Source organism: Ahaetulla prasina, chromosome 1 (genome assembly GCF_028640845.1).
Source record: "Ahaetulla prasina isolate Xishuangbanna chromosome 1, ASM2864084v1, whole genome shotgun sequence".
Taxonomy (NCBI): domain Eukaryota; kingdom Metazoa; phylum Chordata; class Lepidosauria; order Squamata; family Colubridae; genus Ahaetulla; species Ahaetulla prasina.
The window spans coordinates 168,451,506-168,473,769 of record NC_080539.1 but is presented as its reverse complement, the minus strand read 5'-3'; the positions used below and the strand labels follow the sequence as shown (position 1 = coordinate 168,473,769).

The following is a 22,264-nucleotide window of genomic DNA, read 5'->3' as shown; positions in this document are numbered from 1 at the left end:
TTACTCTAGTTAATGTACCCGTTGATTTATCTTAGACGCTGAAGGTAATTACGTGAAAAGCAAGAGAGTGAGTCTAAAGAGAAAAAAACAGTAAATTTAATATGCTAATAAAATATGCAAGGTCCTAGTAATTTGTCCAATCCTGCTAACTGATACACACACAAAAGAACTTTGGCTTTATTCTCAATTTCCTAGGCTAGAATAGCAATAGCACTTAGACTCTGCTTCACAATGCTTTATAGCCCTCCCTATGCAGTTTACAGAGTCAACCTATTACCCTCAACAATAAGCGGAAAAAAGTGTATTCTAATCTTTTTCAGTTCCACAGATTCAGGAGGAGCCCTCAAAGTTTATTCTTGTCATGTCAATGGCATAAGTTGGTTGTCAATGGATGAAGGATGGCAATGTGTGATCCAGAAAATTAGATAAATCCAGCAATTGACATAGCATGTTGTCTGATGATTGCTTGATTTATCTGCCATCAAATTGTTCTTGATTCCTAGCAACCTCAAAGATTTTCTCCATGATGATCTGTCCCTAAGCTGTTCTTTCAAGTTTCCCAATGGGACACTCATCACCACTGTAACCACGTCCATCCACCTTGCTGCTGGTCATTCTCTTCAGAGGTGGGATTCACTTACCTTCCCTACCGGTTCACAAATGTGAGCGCGTGGCCTTCTGCGCATGCTCTTTGCTCGCGCATTACATCTGGACAGGTGGGCGGAGCCTCCATTAGTCACCACTACCGGTTCGCCTGAACCGGACAGAACCAGCTGAATCCCACCTCTGATTCTCTTCCTCTCTTTCCTTCCACCTTTCCTAACATTAGAATCTTTTCCAGAGAGCTAGATTTTCACAGAATGATCTGAGGTCATTTAAGCCTGATCATCTGTGGCTCAACTGAGTACTCTGGGTTGATCAATGATCCATTTATTTGGGTTCTTTTTGGTTGTCCATGGTACCCTCAGAAGTCTTATCCAACACAACAAGTTCAAAAGCATCAATACTACTTCTTTACAATCCAACTCTTGCTTCCGTAGAGTGTCACAGGTAATATCATGGCTTGCATATTTCTGATACTTTATATGTAATATACACCACAGTCAGTGGTGGTTCTAATCGGTTTTACCACCGGTTCGCTTCATGCACGCGCTTTGCATGCAATTGTGATTCACGCAAGCACATTTAATAAAAATACAGCTGAGGCATGGCAATCCACTCTGCCGCGCCTTACAGCTGGGCTAAAAACAAAGGAATAAAGGTATGTATAGTGTGAGGAGGTGGGGGGGGAGATCCCAGTTGATGGGAGGAGCGAACCGGTTTGCTCACACATCAAGATTTTGGCTACCGGCTCTCCCAAACCGGGGAGAACTGGTAGCAACCCACCACTGACCACTGTACATTAAAGCCCTAATATAGTCTGTTTGTTTGGAAGTAGATATAATGGAGACCCAAAAGATGTTTGTTTAATCTGGGTTCAGCATGTTGTATGAACTTAGTTATCTAATTATATAAGGTAGTTTGATGGAAGGGGAGGGATAATCAAGTTTGGCATGCTTAAGATAGGCATGGATTCAAGGCTTTTATTTTCAGAAAAATTGACTATTTTTTTCACATCTATACCAAAAAAAAAAAAAACCTTTACTGCAGCTGGCATGCCAGTTTTACAGGCTCAAAACAGATTAATCATCCTGGAAGAGGGAAAGAGAAAAAATATATAAGCATTTTTTTTTGAAGTGGTACAATGTTGTATTTTAAAATGGGAATTACAGTAAGCGGGTACATTATTTAAACTAAAAACACAATGTGAAACTGTGCCAAGTAAGGCATACCATCTCTGAATGAACAAAAGTAGGATAATTTGAATGCTGTTTCCAAAGGTGCTACAAATGTAAATGTCTAATACTAACACTTGCTTATTAGTAACTCCTTATTGTATATTTAAAAAGAAACTGTGAGTTATTCAGCATGAGGGAATATGTGAGGAAAACATGAAAAATTGGGCTAGTGTATAAAAATATCTTCATTTGACTTCCAGGCTATAGGCTATTACTACTTTTTTTTTTATTTACATTTATATCCCGCCCTTCTCCGAAGACTCAGGGCAGTTTACAGTGTGTAAGGCAATAGTCTCATTCTATTTGTATATTTACAAAGTCAACTTATTGTCCCCCCAACAATCTGGGTCCTCTTTTTACCTACCTTATAAAGGATGGAAGGCTGAGTCAACCTTGGACCTGGTGGGACTAGAACCTGCAGTAATTGCAGGCAGCTGTGTTTTAATAACAGGCTTCTTACAGCCTGAGCCACACCGCGGCCCTTTTCTCAACATTAATCAAATTGAGTTGCTATTGTTACTAAGTGGAGGCAGAATATTATTGTACAATTAGTTTTTATAGGTAGCAAATTACAGCAACATTAATGCAGTAAACTGTAATAATGTGTAAGGAAAATCTTACTTCTTTGTACCAGAAGACTTGTGTTAGGTGTGCCAGTTGTGATGATCAGAAATGCTATGCTCAGAATAAGAGAATGTTCATTTACAAGATGAGTATAAGAAACAAAATTAAAAAAAAAATCTAAAGAAAAAATGCTATGCTCTCACTTGAGTCATCCTGTTGCTAATAAAATATCCCAAGTTACTAAAAATGTCATAAATATTCAGCTGTCAATGGAGCATGTTCCTCCTCCTTCCATAAGTTTAATACAGATAGTCCTCAACTTATGAGCACAACGGAGCCCCAAATTTATGTTAAGTGAGAAATTTGTTAAGTTTTGCCCCCGTTTTATGACTTTCCTCGTCACTTTTGTTAAGTGAATCACTGCAGTTTTTAAATTAATAACATGGTTGTTGTGAATCAATGGTTTCCCCCATTGACTTGGCTTGTCAGAAGGTTGCAAAAAAGGGATCACATGACTCTGGGACACTGCAACTGTCATACAGTAAATGTGAGTCAGTTGCCATGCATCCAAATTTTGATTGCCTGGCCATGGGGATACTGCAATAGTTATAAGTGTGAAAAATGGTCATAAGTCCTTTTTTTCAGTGCCGTTGTAACTTGGAACAGTCACTAAAGTGAACTGTTGTAAGTTGAGGACTACCTGTATTCCCATGTCTAAATAAAAAAAAGAAATGAGAATAGGCTATGCCAGTAGGGTGTCCAATCCCTCTGACAGCCACAGCAAATGTGGACTTGAATGTCCCAAGCACAATGGCCAGATGGGAGGGGCAATTCTGCTGTGGGCCAAGTGGAGTCCAGCTCAAAACCTCTTACGAAGACTCACAACAAGAAAGCAAGATTCTTACAGATAAAAAATGGGCAGGTTTATTGTGTGGGTGGGTGGGGGAAGGGGCAAGGTTCCAGAATCTCTGTAAATTGAATATGTATATTTTGGCCATCAATTATCAGCAAGTACGTTAAGGCAGAGCTTGGCTAATGCCTTTGAACTTCTTTATAACCAAGTCTTGATTTAATGGGGAGGATGCTAATTACTGATTTGAGACCACAAAAATGTCCATCTGTTCTTGTTCTGCAATATTTTGGAAACGTCTATTCCCCCACCCACCCCAACCCGGGGCGAAGAAAATTCTATCATAGCAGCAAATCTCTGACCTCCAAATATGTTTTTTTTTCTTGATCAGATCTAAAATGTCCACATGGGAGGTCTGGTGGCATAGATTAAAAATCTTATTATATGGGTCGACTGAGAACAAGTCTCACACTCACCATTTGCCAGGTCATTTAGGTCAGGGGTGTCAAACTTGCAGCCCAACGGCCGGATGTGTCAAGCGCAGAACCATGCCACCCCAATTTTAGTAAAGGTGAAAAAAGTTGCGATACATCACATGATGACAACGTGTCATCACGAGTTTGACACCCCTGATCTAGATGGTCAGTGCCCCACTGCCCTATTCAGCAGTTAACTGGAAGGAATATCTTCTTTTTTGTGAAAAAGCAAAAGAAACACAAGGAAAACAAAGTTTGCTTCTGACCTTATAACTTAAGTCATTTATAATGGTTTACGGTGCATATAAACTCAAATAATAACTTATCAATAGAAGGACTTCCCTAAGAAATGTAAAAATCAGGGTTATCAGTAATTATGGGAACAAGAATGAATTATTTCTGAAAGTTACTAACTTGGCTGAGATGGCTAAAATCTCAGCCTTTTTGAAAGACAATACGCAGTAAAGATATTTAATTGAATGGAAAAAATGGATTGATTATTTACAAAACAGATATCAGATTAAGAGATATCAGACTGCCTTTGAATAATTAGGATGTATTATTTTAGAATGTAATGGGGGAGGTTAGGAAATGAAAAGACTCGGATGAGGTTAATTGGGTTCATGTATAACAATACCTTGTGATTGACCCGGGAAGCCGGGGGTGGGGTGAAGGGAGGGGGGGAGGGGGTTTTGAGGGGGGGAAAAGGGGGGAAATAGTTTTGTTTGTCAAAAATTTTTCAATTAAAAAAAAAAAAGAATGAATTATTTCTGTCAGCTTTGGAAGCCATATTAGGCTGGAAGCTTCCGTGTTGCGACGGTTTTCCAAGATGTGCCAGTTTACCTATTCTAGTAAATAGAACTTTGAAAAAATGCTTGCTTCAGAGTTTTTACTTGGAGTTGGGTTTTTTTCTGGAACGCTGACATCTCCATCTTATCTGACACACTGATGCCAGGTATAATTCCATCAATCTGTGCTGCTTCTTTTCTATAGGCGTGTTCACCATATTATATTTTAGTGATAGCCAATGGGTCTCATGCACTGGGTGGACTGGGTCTAAGTACTGCTGCTTTCCTGTCCCTCTTCAGGCACTGCAAATTCTATTATTCCAAACATCTTTTTTTGGCAACAATGACCTGACATTGATAGATTTCAAAAAGCTAGGAAATTCCATGGTTGCAATAAAAAGAAAAATCCCAGAAGGCAGCAATGGAAAACTACTTCTGCACTATTGTGAAGAAAACAAATGGATGCTCATGAAGTTACCAAGAACTGACTCAGAAATGTTATGTTACAAAGGGAAGTGTGAACTACAGTGTAGGAAAAGTGTAGCTATTCCACTAGCTTCGAAAGACATGGTTTGTGCCTCTACTCAAGAAGCTATTGATCAGCTTGGCTATAAGGAGGATTATAGAGAAGATAGTAGTGTTGCAGATGCAGTAGATGAACGGATTTCTTTTCAGATGGGACAGGATCATCAGACTCAAATTATCTGACTCTTATAATTGGACTAGAATGGGAAAAGCAAATGTCATGTATTTACTGGATTCTTTAGCCATTTTCATATCACTGGACTGGTATGGTGGAGTCTCCTTGGATGGGTATCTTCTGCTTGTACAGCAAGTTTACATGCCCAAGAATGTTTTGGCACTTAATGTTTTGTGCCAGTTACATCCATGTCCACACTGACAGTCACTCTTGCTGTTTCAGTCTCCTTCTGGGTCACTGGATTAATGTACTCTGCATGCAGCTTCCTTTGAAGGCCATTTGGAAGCTGCAGCTGTTTCAGCATGTAGCATCCCAAATATTTATGGGCACGTGGACGTTTCCCCGTGTTTCCACTTCTATTGTGGAAGCCACATTTAAGAGCTCTCAAGGCCTGTCTTTTTTTGCTAGGTAAAATTGTTAAAATTCACAGCAAGATAAAAAAATATAGAGAGTGACTTGTAAATATAGTTTCTCCATATTCTGTTTAACCAACTAAGTGGTTGTTGAATTGCATTGTAGCATAGACAGCGGAATGTGCTATCCATCCACCCTTGAAAACAGCAAGGCAGTTTAGGATGGGTAGGTAAATTGTTATTACCACCATAACACTTTCTATTTTTGCCCCAGGATAAACCCCCTGAAATGCCAGTCTGCCTCAAATGGAGATTACCTTACTTACTTACCTTACTTTTAAGGAAAAGTCACTGGTCTACTCTAAGTAATAACAATTCCCCAAAGCTCTGGATTTATTCTACTGCTTTACTGGATTACGGGATTTGCCCTGCTCAGGTGCCTCTTTAAATCGTAGATGCTAGGACCAGCTTTGTGATCCGACTCATGCAAAGGATATCACTAAATGATAATGAATTCCCAAATTCATAATAAAATAATTACTTCAAGATTCTGATAGTTGCCTTTAGGTTCTTGAAACCTGTCTATAAAGTTTGGCTTACTCTTCAGAGCAAATCTGTTCCAAAGTGGTGGTTGTTTCCTAAGTCTGGTTATAAATGGATAAAATGATTGCTTTAATTATGACTTGTGTCATAGTACTAAAGGAACAGCACTTGGGGCAATATGCTTGGATATGACAGTGAGTATACATACACGGAAGTGGGACCAAAATTATTTCTGGCTCCAAAGCAAAACCTAAAGAGGGTAAACAATCTCTTTTATTATGTGCCAGATGATTAGAAAACCTCAACTGGAATATAGCAAATTGAACTTGCAAGTTTTGATTCCCTTCAGGCCACTGATTTTGTCTTCAAAGAAATCACTCTTGCTGCTGCTTGTTTCTTGTAGCATCGTTTTCAGAATATGAAAAAAAAAGTTTATACATACAAATATTCCTTTGCTCTTTCACATATCAACATATTAGACTCGGGAGGAATTGTTGACATGCAATTTAAGACCTGGAACTCGTCTGTCATGATTTTGTGTCATGTCCAATCATAACTATGAGCGAGAAGCTGAATTGTTAGACTTGTGGCTTTTCGTGTGCAGAAAAGCCATTTTTTATCCTTATGAAGCAGTTCAATAATAACCTTTTTTGTTAGTTGATTATATTGCCCTGTTCAAAGGAGAGGATTTGGAAATGTCTAGCACAGAGGATGCTTCAGCTTGTACAATTGATAAATGGCACAGCTTTTTACGCACTACTTTTATATGAGTCAAAGTAAACTATTGAAGAATTCATCCTAACCAATTACATCACCTTTGGAGTGGGGTTAAGGAGGATTTTCCCCAGAAAATGTCACAATGTAAGGAGCCAGAATTTGTTTACTTAGCAAAAGTTTTTAAAAAAAAAAATACTGGAAAAGATAAGTCGTACTCAAATTCTGCTTTTATTAACATCCCCTGTCCCCTTAATAACTTCCCCAACTATTATTTAGTAGGAATAATCATTGCATGTACTTATTTTACTTATTACATTAACTGATTCTCTCTAAATTGGGTTCAAAATATGTGCAATTTTCATATTCTGTTTGAGCTAAAAGCAAGGAAAACACTTTTAACTGTGAAGTTGCCAGTTCCCATTGGTGTGTTGTTGTGGGAAGTGGTTTAACCTTTGCATTGTTTGATGCTTATTGCTTGGATCTCTCACCATTCCTCTTTAAGATCTACATGAACCTGCTGGGTGAGGTCATTCAAGCATGGGATGTGGTATCATCATCATCATGATATGATAGCAGTATTCCAGTATTTGAGGAGCTGCCACAAAGAAGAGGGGGTCAAATTATTCTCCAAAGCACCAGAGGGCAGGACAAGAAATAATGGTTGGAAACTGATCAAAGAGAGAAGCAACCTGGAATTAAGGAGAAACCTCGTAACAGTAAGGACAATTAACCAGTGGAACAGCTTGCCTCCAGAAATCGTGGGTGTTCTATCACTGGAGGTTTTTAAGAAGAAACTGGACAGTTGCTTGTCTGAGATGGTATAGGTCCCCCTGCTTGAGTAGGGGGCTGGACTAGAAGACCTCCAAGGTCCCTTCCAGCTCTATTCTATTCTAAATTTTAAATCAGTCTTCTGGAAATACCCAGTTACACATCTCCAATTCTGGCTGGAAAGATGATTCTGGTGCTTTCTTAGTATCTGGAGGCTGTGAAGCTCTTGATAGGGAAGAACGGACTCAGGCTCACCCCCAACAAGATAGAGTGCTTTGGAGGGTTTGGTCTGATAATATATTGTCTCTGTTTCCTGGACACAATTTGGAGGGGTCCTCAATTTGTGGCTTCTGCTCAAGGAGGGGGTGGAAGCCACAAATAGAGTATACATCTTATGTGCCAGTTGAGCCCATTGTGGGCTCACCATCAGTCATACCTTTGTCACTTCTCAGTTGGACTATTGCAATGTGTAGTATTCATGGGGCACCCCACCCCCCAGAATTGGGATAGAATAAATTTGGAGCCCAAAGGACTATATTATTTGATAGAAGGAAGCCTTGTTGTTCTGGATGTTTTGGCCTTTTATTATTGGGGAGCCGCCCGGAATTATGTTTCTTAAGATGGGTGGCTGCAAAAATACAACAAATACACAAACAAATAGGGGTTCGCAAGCCTATCTGGCTGACTGATAGATTTTCCAGGTCTGCAAGACAAGTGGGCTTCCTTCATACCAACGTGTGCAAACACCCCCTCTGTGCCTCTCCATTTGCACTGCTAATTAGTGGCTCCAGTTAAAACAATGACAGATTTAGCAGGAACGTATTTGCATTTGAGATATCTGGGAATTCCCTTTGAGATTCAGGGAAATAGGCAAATATCAACACTTGGCAATCTCTACTCTGTCAGCAGGAAAGCCATTAATGCTGCTGCTGCAGACTGTATCCTCAAGGATGTGACCCTCTAGCTTATACTTCTCTTCATTAATCACTATTTTCATAATTTTAGTTTTATACAAAGACATACATTTTTCTAAATACCAGTTAGTCGATATAACATAGCTAGAACACATTTTTACTATCTCTTTGGTTCTCTCTACCTTAATCTCTTGGGTTTGGATTTTCTCTGACTTTAAACATGTCTTTTCCTTCCTTAGGCAACAGTTACTTAACCTAAAAAAAAGAAAAAAGAGAAAGAGAAAGAGAGAAAAAAAGGAAAAGAACCGAGGCACTTGATAATGCTGGTTAAATAACTGATTAATCATCTTGAGTCAAATAGAAACAGCTCTTGATTCCCTTTGAAGCAAGAGATTTTTTAGCTGGAGTCTGCCAGCCCATGAATTTTCGCATTTGCATTTCACTTAAACTCTAATGTTATTATAGAAAGAAGTGAAGTAGCCTGACTTGGTGGCTCAGTGGCTAAGACGTTGAGCTTGTTGATCAAAAAGGTCGGCAGTTCGGCGGTTCGAATCCCTAGTACAGGTCTCCTGCATGAACAGGGGATTGGACTAGACCTCCAAGGTCCGTTGTTACTTACTAGCTTTGGGCTGGTGGATGTAAGAAAGCTCATAAAACTGGGCAAAATTCACTTCACAATTGTCTCACTTAGCAACAGAAATGCTGGGTTCAGCTGTGATTGTAAGTCAAGGACTGCCTCTATATGCAAACCATATAGACCAGGGGTCTCCAACCTTGGTCCTTTTAAGATTTATGGACTTCAACTCCCAGAGTCCCTCAGCCAGCAAAGTTGGCTGAGGAACTCTGGGAGTTGAAGTCCACAAGTCCTAAAGGGACCAAGGTTGGAGACCACTGATATAGACTCAAATATTCACACCTCACCAAGAATTTGGATCTGTAATAATGCTTCAAGAAATTAATGCTTGAGGAACAGGAGAATGTAAACGTAATTGATATATGTAGAATTGTTCTGAAATGGATAAAAAAAAATCTTAAAATTATATGTTTGTTATACTAAAACATTGTGTATATGTACACTTACATATCTGTGGTTCTTTGTATAGATAGAGAGAGGGGGAAAGAAGAAAAGACAGTAATGGAAAACAAAAATGTAAATATCTTGTCAGCTCTGGAAAAGTCTAACCAGGCCTGTAGAAAAAACAGAGAGACAATCTTGAGGATCTACGTAGAGCAGGAGTGCCCAAGATTGCCCACTTGAAGACTTGTGGACTTCAGCTTCAAGAATTCATCAGTCAGGGGATTTTGGGGGCTGAAGTCCACAAGTTTTAAAGTGGGCAGGCTTGGACACTCCCTGCTTTAGAATTTAAATGTTGGAACACCATTTGGGATTCTGGAACCAGTCACAAGCTATGTCAATATAAACAATATTCTGAATTTTTAGTTATCTAGTTCCCGTATTTAAAGGGCCTAATACTTATCTACTACAGAGAGTCCTCCATTTATGACTAGTTGCTTAGCAACCATTCAAAATTCCAACAGACCTAAAAAAAAAAAAAGAGTATTTATGACTCAGATATGTGATTCTGACAACTGTCAGAACATTTTGGGTACTTGGTAACTGACTCACATTTGCAGCTATTTGCAGCATCCTGTGGTCATATGACTGTGATTTATAGCAATAGCAATAGCACTTAGACTTATATACCACTTCACGGTGCTTTACAGCCCTCTATAAGCAGTTTACAGAGTCCGGCTATTGCCCGGACAATCTGGATCTTCATTTTACCCACCTCAGAAGGACAGAAGGCTGAGTCAACCTTGAGCTGCTCAGAATCAACTTGTGGAGTGAGCAGTGAGTTAGACTGCAGTATTGCATTCTAATCACTGTGCCACCATGGCTCTTATTTATGACATTTTTGTGCCAGAAACCGGCATTTACTTCCAGTTTCTGTGGGGGGAAAAAAAGCTCATTGCAGACAATGGGTTCACTTAATGACCACCACAAAATTTGTCATAAAATTGGGTTTGTCATGTGCTGATTTCCTTAATGACCAGCATAATTCTGGGCTCAATTATGTCTGTAAATCAAGGATTACCTATATATTGAAAAGTCTGTTCCATCAGTCCGGATTGACTGAATTACAACTTCCTATGATTTATGCAAATGTCGTCCAACAAATTTGAAGAGGCTGCTCTAGGATCTCTATTCTGTTTGTAGTTGTCTGTGACAAAAACTTTCAAGCATTAATTATACATCTCAGAGTTTCTGCCAGTTGACACTCCCTAATCCCTGGAAGGCAGATTCAGTAGAACCTAGCAACTGATTTCTGGAGAATGAGAGTCAGCAAGGCTATAATAATGAAGGATTTTAATATGATGAGGTGTCACTGAGAGTCTAGGTTGCAGTTAGTAATTATACGGTGCAGAACATGGCCTGTGGTTTCCCAGAGAATGTGCAGAAGCTCTGGAGATTTCAGTAATAGACGCTTGGATATATAGTTCTTACTTTAGCATTTGAAAGCAGGCTAGCTGGAATATTTATCAAACAGGATAGTAAAATGCCATGGCATTTACAGCTTCTAAATATTTAAATGATGGACCTCAAAGATTCTTCTGCAAGTATGTCAAATATGGAATTCTCCTCACTTCTCATTTTCATTTACAGATTGAGGTCCTGCCTGAAATAATAGATGCGGTGGAAGGGAAGACTGACGTATTTCTAGATGGTGGAATAAGAAAAGGCACAGATGTCCTCAAGGCCCTGGCTCTTGGGGCCAAAGCGGTCTTTGTAGGAAGGCCTGCAATCTGGGGTCTTGCCTACCAGGTAAAGTAAATCGTTCTTGTTCTTCAGTGTTTGTTCAAAAACATCTCCATCCCCATTTTAGGAGTCATTGGAGTGCTTCTGGACAAAAAAGAACGAAGTGACAATTATAATGTCACAGGGACAACCCAAGGATCTGACTGGTTAAACTGCATAGCTGAATCCTGAGGCCACTACAATATTGGTATTAATAACTTGAATGAAGACATGAAGAAAAATAGAAGAAAGACATGAAGAAGATATGCATGAATGAAGATATGAAGAAATTGGATTTGTGAATGTTCTACATAGCTAAGAATGAACAATAAATTTGAGAAATGGGCTAAAAATAATGGATTTCCAATTTGTTTCAGATTTAATTTTACATTATTATTTGTTCAGCAATGATTTTTTAAGACACAATCCACTGGCCTCATAAATTCCATGGAACACAAACCAAAGTGCCAAAATTCATCACATGCTAAGCCCAAACCAACCAAACCATATTATGGATAACTTTAAGTCAGCCTATATATAGTGCACCACGAATATTAACTGATGTCTTCAGAAAAATAAGCTCATGAGGTCAATTTAAATGACTTGGTATGCTCTGCCATTTTCCTAAATGATTATTTATTTATTTATTTAGATTTTTATACCGCCCTTCTCCCGAAGGACTCAGGGCGGTTCACAGCCATAATAAAAATAGAACAATATACAATTAAAACAACAATTAAAAAACTTATTATATATGGGCTGAGATATAAAACAATATCCTATTAAAATTAAACTCTCTAAAAATATAAAATTATAAAATTTAAAAATCACGAAGGCAGTCCCGCACGGATAAATAAATGGGTCTTGAGCTCACGGCGGAAGGTCCGAAGGTCAGGCAGTTGGTGTAATCCAGGGGGAAGTTCATTCCAGAGAGTAGGAGCCCCCACAGAGAAGGACCTTCCCCTGGGGGCCGCCAGCCGACATTGCTTGGCGGACGGCACCCTGAGAAGCCCCTCTCTGTGTGAGCGTACGGGACGATGGGAGGTATTTGGTAGCAGAAGGTGGTCCCGTAAGTACCCTGGCCCTAAGCCATGGAGCGCTTTAAAGGTAGTGACCAACACCTTGAAGTGCACCCGGAAGACCACAGGTAGCCAGTGCAGTCTGCGCAGGAGTGGTGTTACGTGGGAGCCACGTGTGGCTCCCTCTATCACCCGCGCAGCAAGAGGAAACATAGGAAGGTTTCAGCTTTTTTTTTAAAGCAATGTAGAAATGGACCTGAAATTGTCAGTGGGCTAAGCTGGAGTTGTGGAGAGTAAAGAAAGATTAATCTACAGGACAAATACGGTGTGTGTCAGTTAGGACAAAGCTAGGACCACTACATTTATATTCATACAGTGCTTTAATTTAATTAGGGCGAAGATGGTGTGAAGGAAGTTCTTCAGATACTGAAAGAAGAATTCAAATTAGCAATGGCGCTCTCTGGTAAGATGCAAAGCATACAGGTAGTCCTCAATTTACAACAATTTGTTTAATGTTTAATTTGAAGTTACAAAGGCACTGAAAAATGTGATTTATGACCAGTCCTTATGCTTACAGTTATTGCAACATTTCCATGGTCATGTGATCAAAATTTGGATATTTGGCAACCGGCATGTGTATTTATGATGGTTGTAGCAGCCCAGAGTCATGTGACTTCCACTTGCGACCTTTCCAGCAAGCAAAGTCAATGGGGGAAGTCAGATTTGCTTAATGAGGATCAATTCACTTAGCTTTGGTGATTTGCTTAACAACCATGGCAAAAAAGGTTGCAAAATTGAGTGCGATTCACTTAATGCCTTGTTTAGCAACAGAAATCTGGCTCCCAATTATGGTCATAAATCCAGTTGGGATTATTGTATTTACCCTTTGTATGTTGATTATATTTGATAGGAAAATAGGATTTGTACAACGGAATGTTACACATAGCTCATACGGGCATCTCATGGTGGCTTGCGTATCAGAAAGCTTTCTCAGCATCTTTTACTTGATCTTTTTAAGTGCACTTATTTGAATCTTTTATACATAAATTATGAAAGCTACTACTTAGTTGTAGCCTTCCCCTTTCTAAAAAATCCATAATATAAGTTAACAACTATTTTTAATGAAATTCTTTAAGGCCATACTAAGCCTGACTATTAATGTAGGGTTAAACATGAATTAATTGAGATAATGGTAACAGAGCTTATAAGTACAGGGCTAAGAGAAGAGGACCTGCTGTACTGTGTTTCCAAGGAAAATTCTTTCGGGTGTAGTATTTGTTTTATGGAAAATTCCACATCATCCCAACATCTTTGGAATAATAGCAGTCAGAAATAAAATTAATCTTATGTGGCATCTAAAAGATAAACATTATGATACCAAATGGACCTCTTTATAAGGTAGATTATTCCAAAGAGATACCAATTGAGAAAAAGGCATAGTTTATTAGCCACTTATCCTTACAAAATAGAGCAGGAGACCCAATGATGTGTGTAAATGCATACAAAAAAACAATTTCAAGACTATTATTGGAAATACTTGTTGGAGGCTATTATTTTGAATATAATTATTCATCTTTTCCTTGTCTAGGTTGTCCAAGTGTAGAAGCAATAGACAGAACATTGGTCCGGAGAGTTCAGTGGGAAGCTTCCAAGATGTAGCTGCATCTGTTGTTGGAACCCCAGCTTGTTGCATATTTCTTGTTATTTATCAAGAATTTGGAATTAAAAATAAACGAAAGCTTCCAGGACAAATTTTAGTTGGAAGTACCAAAAGCTGTTTCTTCTGAAAATATACCAGATATATCGATCTCTTTTTAATTACTGGTGTAGTCTGTACTGATATGTGTCACAAGAATGACTTTAGATATTTACAGTATATCCTCTTAAAGTCAGTACTGAATGGATTTCATTACTTTTGAAGAATGTTGTGCAGCCTCCAGTGGTCTTAGATAGAATTTTATAACTTTCATTAATGATGAAAGTTGTAGGTTTTCTGATGGACTGAGAGTGACAAAACTGCACTTATAAATATTAAACTATTAGTAATTATTCTTCGAAATGGTTTAGCTCACATGATTAGGAGCAGTTGTTCCAGGGGTGAAATCCAGCAGGTTCTGACAGATTCTGGAGAACCGGTAGCGGAAATTTTGAGTAGTTTGGAGAACCGGCAAATACCACCTCTGGCTGGCCCCAGAGTGGGGTGGGAATGGCGATTTTGCAATATCCTTCCCCCTGGAGTGGGGTGGGAATGGAGATTTTGCAATATCCTTCCCCCAGGAGTGGGGAGGGAATGGGGATTTTGCAGTATCCTTCCCCTGGAGTGGGGTGGGAATGGAGATTTTGCAGTATCCGTCCCCTGCCACGCCCACCAAGCCACGCCCACAGAACTGGTAGTAAAAAAAAATGGATTTCACCACTCACTGAATTGATCTCTAAATTAACAGTAAGCAGCTGTTTATATATCACATAATATTAAAATAATATTTATAGTCTGAAATTCACAGAATGCGTCTTTGTAATTCAATTACTGAATCAAACCCAAACTGTAGTTGCTAAATTTAGTGCCGAGCATTATCTTTTCTCTTGTCAACTACGATGCAGGAAAGCAAAGCAATTTTTTAGCCATGGGACTGCTGAGGTTATGGAGAAAGAGAGCCATACCAAATGCCTTTTTACCTGTGCACACACAATTGCAGGGGGAAATGTTTGGGGAGACCATTGGAATTATCTTTCACTTCAAATCTCCTCTAGCATCAATAGCAAACATTAGATTAGTGATTCAGCTCTCCAGGTTTTCAAATAAGTACCTGAAGTGTGCAGGTAGTGAGACAAACAGACCTAGTTTGACCTCCTTTGCTGACATTTACATGGCAGCCAGAACCTGTTGGGACCGATGCTGCTTCCCACAGCATCCTTAACTTAGAGAAGTCAGACATTCACGTACATGGTTACTGAGGCTAACCTTTATTATTTTTCCTTGAAGGATATTTACTTTTCTCAAGAAAAATCGTGCTTTTTCCCCCCAAGTAGGTGTGTTGAGTCATCAAACTAGCAAAAGCACACTCAATTTATTCCACTAATTATAATAGTGGTATGACCTACAAAGCATAACATTAAGTTTAAATGCAAAATTAGTAAGACTGATCAACCTTCTTTGGTTTGTATGGAAGTGGGAATGAAGCAAGGAATGATGGGAGAAAAACAGTGCTTGATCAATTTTAGCGCATACAGTTTTAGGAAAGAAAATATTTGGGGAAGTAACCACTATGATTTTCTACTATCTTTTTTCTTGAAGATGCATTAATAATATATTTATTGTAAACATATCGTGGATCTGGTTTTCAGAAATGGTATTAATTAAATTCTCAAAATGTGTCCTATCTAAAGGCTAGATCAGTTCAGGAGTAAGTAGATTGAGCGAAAATTGATTTCCATCAACAGCTCAGCTGCATGCTTCTTGATGATACTTGATTCTTGATGATACTTGATTCTTGATGTGTTGTAGCAAAACTGAAATTCAACTTGATAATGGAGCCTAGAGCAAGTAAAGCTTGGAAGTAATTCTAGAGGTCATCTAGTCAAAATGGGGAATTCTGGGAGTTGAAATCCATACATCTAATAGTGGCCAAGTTTAAAAAACACTGATCTTTTCCAATCCTGTGCACAGAGTGCAGACATTCTGTGCCAGTTTTGGACTGTCTACCCAGCTGATCTCACAGGATGATGGGTGGAGATAAAAAATGAGGAAAAAAACACCTGTACATCATATTCATCTCTCCTCCCAAAACAATGATATAAACGTAATGTTGGGAAGTCTGACTTGGTTGCAAAGAAACGCAAGAAGCTATTGGATGAATAATTAGATTTATTGATTGATTGATTAGGCCTTGGACTATATCAAAGTGCAGAGTTCCAGAAACAAATTAATACTAAAATTTGATGAAAGCAATTTAAAATGGAATTGGAATAAAATATGATTTAAAATGAAATTGGAATAAAATACAGGCTAAAATGAAGTTGGAATAAAATACGATAATTTAAGATATAGATAAAATATGATAAAATTATATTTCAGTGTCACCCCTACAATCTACCCCAATCAATCCCACATATGCAGAACTCATCCAAACCATTTTGCTTAAGTCGTGAAGGATGAATAATTAATAAATTTAGGGCAAGGGCATCACGTAACATAACTTAAAAGAGCAGAAGATGATTTCAGGTGATTTGTAAATCTCTTTGTTAAGATGTATTAAGATTCCTGAAGCCACTTCAGTATAGCCAAACTTAGTTTCAGAGCATCAATCACAATTCTTAAGCTTCATACTTGTAATCGTAGATATGCAGCCAGATTCCTAAACACCCTCTCCTCTTAAATCTGCTATATTATAGCCAGAGGTAGGTGTCACATAATGTAACAACCTGTTCGCCAAGAACCAAAAATATGAGCGCGCGAATGTTGGGATGAGGGGTGGATGGGAGATGAAAAAATATCAGAAAAACCAAGACAAAGGTGTGTAGAGATTCCCAGAAAGAATAGTGAAAGCTTAAACCATCATAAACCATATTAATATAATACCTTTTCCTAGCTTTGTAATGAAGAAAGGGGACAATCATAACCACAGCATTGGGTCCACATGGTTGAAGCCTGATATAGCCTTATAAAATGGAACTGGAGGAATACGGTACTTTTCTAAACAACGCATTTTTTCCTACCACATATTGCATATGGAATTTGCTTGCCTAGCTTAGATGGCTTTAAAACACGATTCATCTAATTGACAGGAAAGTAAACTTTATCAAATGAGCGGTTAGAAAAATGAAACTTCTTTGTTCAGTGGCAGGGCACTTGAGGGCCAGCCACATAAGGGGTATACTGGCTGCAATTGTATTCCCTTCATGTATTGGCTGTGGGGTTGTTGTTTTTTTAAAGAAACTTGGAATTCCCCTTTCTGAACAGCAGAAAGTTAAACAGGAAAGCAGTTAGGGGTTATGTTTTCAGAGTGCTCTGCCAGTTACCAGGACAGTGGTTGAAGGAATTGGTTCCTACTTTGCGGAGGGTGGAGTTTACAGGTAGAGCTAATCTGATGGTTGGAACATTTGAGCAACTTTGCTCTGCTCATCATGTAAATTGTAAAAAAAAAAATTTAAAAAAGTGCAAATATTGCCTTGGTGTCATCCTTCTAAAGAAAATAAAATCTAGTTGATAAATAATGTATCCCTGAGTCTCTTGTTGCTCAGGAGGAGTTGAAATTGGAACAAGGCAAAATGATAATTTCCAAAAGAGTAACCAAGATCCTCATTTGTTGTAGCTGAAGCCTAGTCTCATGACTCCTTAAAGTAGGGGTGTCAAACTTGATTTCATTGAGGGCCGCACCAGGGTTGTGTTTGACCCCGGGGGGGGGGGGAAGGAGGGCATGGCCAGCTCGATATCACTCATGTCGGGGGGTGCCTGTGGTGGCCCGAGCGTTCTGTTAGTGAAAACGGGCTCCCAAGCTCAGTTTCCGGTTGCAATGGCCTCCTGCAACCCCCTGCCAGTGAAAACAGAGCTCGGGAGGGCAGCCCCTGGCCTTCCCAAGCTCTGTTTTCACTGGCAGAGGCCCCTTGAGCCGATCTTTTGCTGTTTCCAGGGCTGCCCCGTGGGGCAGATCTAAGCATCCTGCGGGCTGGATTCATCCCGCAGGTCTTGAGTTTGATACCCCTGCCTTAAAGGCTGAATATATTTACTATGACAGACATTTGAAAGGTACAGTTTTCTTCATCAGATCTACTTGTATAATATTGTATAAAAGTTTATATCTTATTGTACGAAAGTCATTAGTTTTATAGCTTTAAGAACACATATTGCTCCTAATAGAACTCCCTTTACATATTGGTATAATGTATATGTATTGAGCCTATTCAGCTTATTCTTTACATTTTAGAATATTTCTCAGTGTAAAAAAGCTCACCTTTCTTTCCTATGGAACACTATGGTCAAAGGAAGATTCCTAAGTTAGAGTTATTCTGCTCATTATTTCTTCCTGAAAATAATTTTCGGGGGATGATTGAAAATTTTTTAGAATCATGTGGTGACACAAACTAGATATGGTGATCACAAGCAAAGCTTTTGAATGCTTCAGCAAGCATACAAGGAATGGTATTAATAACTAGCTCATATCCTTGGACATTTAGTTCTCACTTTGTAAATATCCTTTTCAGAAGAATTCATGAGTTGAGTATTTTCCCACCAGGGCTTTTGGAATAATGAAATATCTTTTGGTAACAATTTTGAAAGCCCCTTAACGCTAAGTGATGAAACACAAAATGAAGTTGTAATCTGAAGATGGACAAATTTTTTTTCATCCTGGTTTTCAAAATTCTACCCTTTATTTATTGTGATTTGCAATGTTCATAGCAACCAAACAGTGTATATGAAAGTTAAGCAAATGTTTCTTGGTGTGTAATGAAGTGTAATTTCTGTTGTTTACCAGGCTTATCATATTGGTTGCAATGTGGGTTTCATTGCATGTCAGTTACAGAAAACATCAGACAGTGTTTATTTTAGATAATATAAATTTAGAGATTGGGTAGCTGTGTCATGTGTTTATATGCTTAGGATCTTTTTCCAAGATTTAATCACGAAGAAACTTAGCAGTTAGCCAAATCCAGCTTTGGAAAGGTTTCCTATGAACAATAATGAAGTGTCCAATTAGTGCCTAATTAAACATTTGAGAGCTAATGACAGGGACATTTCTTTAAGGCCACATCTGATGCCTTTCTACTACAATATGGAATCTCTCCACAGAAAGAATGACTTCTGTGATTGATATTAAGACAAAGGTCAGTGAAGATGAAATATGTTTACTTATTTCAGTCCATTAAAGACTCTAGGATTTAAATAGACAATTACAGAGTTTTGAAACAACTTAGAGGTTATCTTTATGGGCAGAAATATCCCAGAGATACTTTGGAACAATATCCCTCTGACTTTTACCCTGATGGACTGGCAGGCTAATTTGGAGGGAAAAAGTTCCGGGGAGGGATTGTTAACACTTCTACCCTAAGAAACTGAACTTGGGAACAGAATTCCTTCAAAAAGGAATTATGAATACTGAAGGGCTGCCATTTTTATATCTTTTTCCAGAAAAAAACACACTCAGTATTTATGTTAAAACATACAACAGATAATTTCATATGTTGACTGGTGAGATTCAGACAGTTCGCACCAATTTGGGAGAACCGGTTGTTAACTTTCCAAGCAGTTCGGAGAACTGGTTGTTGGAAGAAATCTTATTTTTTTTTCACTTTACAGGACTAATCCTGTAAGGAAGGCAGGAAGGAAACATTCTGGTATTGTTTCTAGCTTAACCTTTATTGCCCTGCTTACAGAAACTGCCTCTCTGATTAACCCTTATTACATTGTAACAGCTATGGTGTTACAATGTAATAAGTGTTACAATGTAATAATCACGCCCATCGACGTGAGTGATGTTGAGTTGGCCATGCTTTGCTGGCTGAGGAATTCTGGGAGTTGAAGTCCACAAGTCTTAAAGTTGCCAAGGTTGGAGACCCCTACTCTAGATCATGGGGCTAGATAATTTGCAACTGTATTTACAGGAACACCGTATCACAACTATATGATTTAATTAGTAGAAGAAAGCAAAGTTAAGGCTACACAACCAGAGGTGGTGTTCAGCAGGTTCTGACCAGTTGTGGAAAACTGGTACCGGAAATTTTGAGTAGTTGGGAGAACCAGTAAATACCACTTCTGACTGGCCCCGCCCCCATCTATTCTCTTCCTCCCGAATCCCAGCTGATCGGGAGGAAATGGGGATTTTGCAGTAACCTTCCCCTGCCACGCCCATCAAACCATGCCATACCCACGAAGCCACGCCCACAGAACCGGTAGCAAAAAATTTTGAATCTCACCACTGTACACGACTGACCACATTTAAGCTGAGGCAGAAAAGGAAATTCAAAGGATTGTTAGCCTTACCACCACCAAAGAACTCAGAAAGACTGAGAACTTCATCATTTTATTAAATTAATTGATCAGTTGTCAATGTTCCAGAAAACCGCTCCTGCAGAAAAGACTCTGAAGCCATCATCTTTCAAAGTTCTTTTATTAGCATAGGTAAACTGGCACAGTTGGATGAAAACCAAAACTGGGGATTCAGGTTCCTCCTCAATAATACAAACTCCAAAATCTCCACCCTCATGACCCCTCTGCTGGACACATGTTCCAATCTTCAACCATCCCATGTCGAAGCATCACTCCGGCCACTCCTCCTCCAGATGTGAGCCCAGCCTGACCTTGACCAGCAGGAAAAATGTTGTTATGTCTAATAGTCCCTTGTACCCTCACCCCCCTCTCCTACTTTCCCACACCAGAGAAAGTGGCAGCGTGTGGAAACCTTTGCCCTAGTATGGCTTCCAAAGCTGACACCAGTGATATTTCATACTATCTGTAACAGCATCCAAAGCCACAACAATTTCATTGAATTTGCATTACCTTTGCAAGGTAGTCCAGACAAGAATCATGTCCAGTAGGTACTAGCTCTATCTTTATCGTAAGGTTACATTAACAAAATCTTCCTCGTCTGAAAGTACATCTGTCCCAGCACCTTTACCACCAAGAGACTCAGAAGAGAGTCTCTTCTGAGAAGTTTACCATTCTTTCTGCAGATTCATCTGCTTCTTATTTGACCATTGCCTAGTCTGTGGTTCTTCCTCCTGTCTCCCAAGGTCATTGCCACTTACCGTTACCTCTTATGATTCAAACCCCTGCTTCAGAACATGTTCCCACTTGGATTTGGAAGTCTGATTGAAAAGAGTAGCATCCTGGAGGTGTTGTGAACTAAAGCACCCTTTCAATGTTTTCTTCAGCCCTGTTAAACGAAAGAATGACACCCATAAGGAGACATCTGTTCTGTATTGCCTTTCCTATTGTACTATATTTGAAAGTGCAAAAACATATACTTTGGTAGGTTCAATCTTGTTCTTCACTCTAACCCTTATGCACCCTGAGGAATATATTGTTCTGACCTAGGCTTCCCCAAATCACAAAGCAGAATCCTTGTCCCTTTTATTTAATTTACAGTGAATTCATCTCCTGCAAAGTCTTTCATGATAGTTCACAATTACCGACCTTGGAGAATGGCCAGGGCAATATCTTTCAGATGCTGCAATACTTGGCAAGAATGCAGTAATGAACTAATTGTCTCCTGCAAACTCCATTCCCCTTTCACTCCTCCTTTATTCCCTCTGGAAGGGGCCATTCATCATCCACCTGTGGCCTTACTCCCAAGTTGACCCTTGTTCTTTAGCTGTTCCCTTCATCTGGCACCTCTGCACATATGCACACTGGGAACAGACTCCAGCTGTTTGTCTGCCTCCCTGATGTCTGACTCCAAAGGCAGCTGATAACTGGCATATGGCCCTGGCCCCCTCTCTGCCTCCGATGCAGAGCCCTCATCAGAGCCTTCCCCAGACTCCAGGACTGGCCCATGTTCCTCCCCAACTCCTCACTGTCCGAATCTGCTGCCAGATCTGCTGGTGGGCCACAACATATGTGAAGAAAGTGTTAGTTCACTCTTTTTTACTGAGTTTATACCTGCCTTCCCAAACCTGATATCCTTAATTTGTGTTGAATGATAATTCACAACTGAGTCTTTGGCCATGGGATGTTTTTGGCAGATGCCGACTTCAGGAAGCCTAGTCTAGATTTCCCTTACATTACTAGTGCTAAATGGAAATGGTAGTAACTCCTAGAGAAAAGCTAAGCCATGTTCTTTTAATCCTAAGGACAATTTTAATTAATTAATTAAGGACAATGTTTTAATTTGGCATGAATATCTTCAGTCTTTGGCTTACATGCCAGTTTTTGGGTAAGAGACAAGAGCACCTCCATTAGAAGACCCGTGTTGAAGAGTGTTCCTTCTTCAATACAACGAAC

General features: G+C 39.2%; 1 protein-coding gene across 1 annotated transcript in view; it reads left to right on the top strand.

Annotated features, from left to right (window-relative positions):
• Positions 1–14,110, top strand: part of HAO1 (hydroxyacid oxidase 1) — a 48,920-nt gene extending 34,810 nt beyond the window's left edge. Inside the window, exons 6-8 of the mRNA XM_058181281.1 lie at positions 11,177–11,335; positions 12,721–12,790; positions 13,916–14,110. Of these exons, the coding sequence (XP_058037264.1) occupies positions 11,177–11,335; positions 12,721–12,790; positions 13,916–13,986 (300 nt within the window). The 3' untranslated portion in view covers positions 13,987–14,110. The remainder of the gene's footprint in view (positions 1–11,176; positions 11,336–12,720; positions 12,791–13,915) is intronic.
• Positions 14,111–22,264: the final 8,154 nt, after the last annotated feature.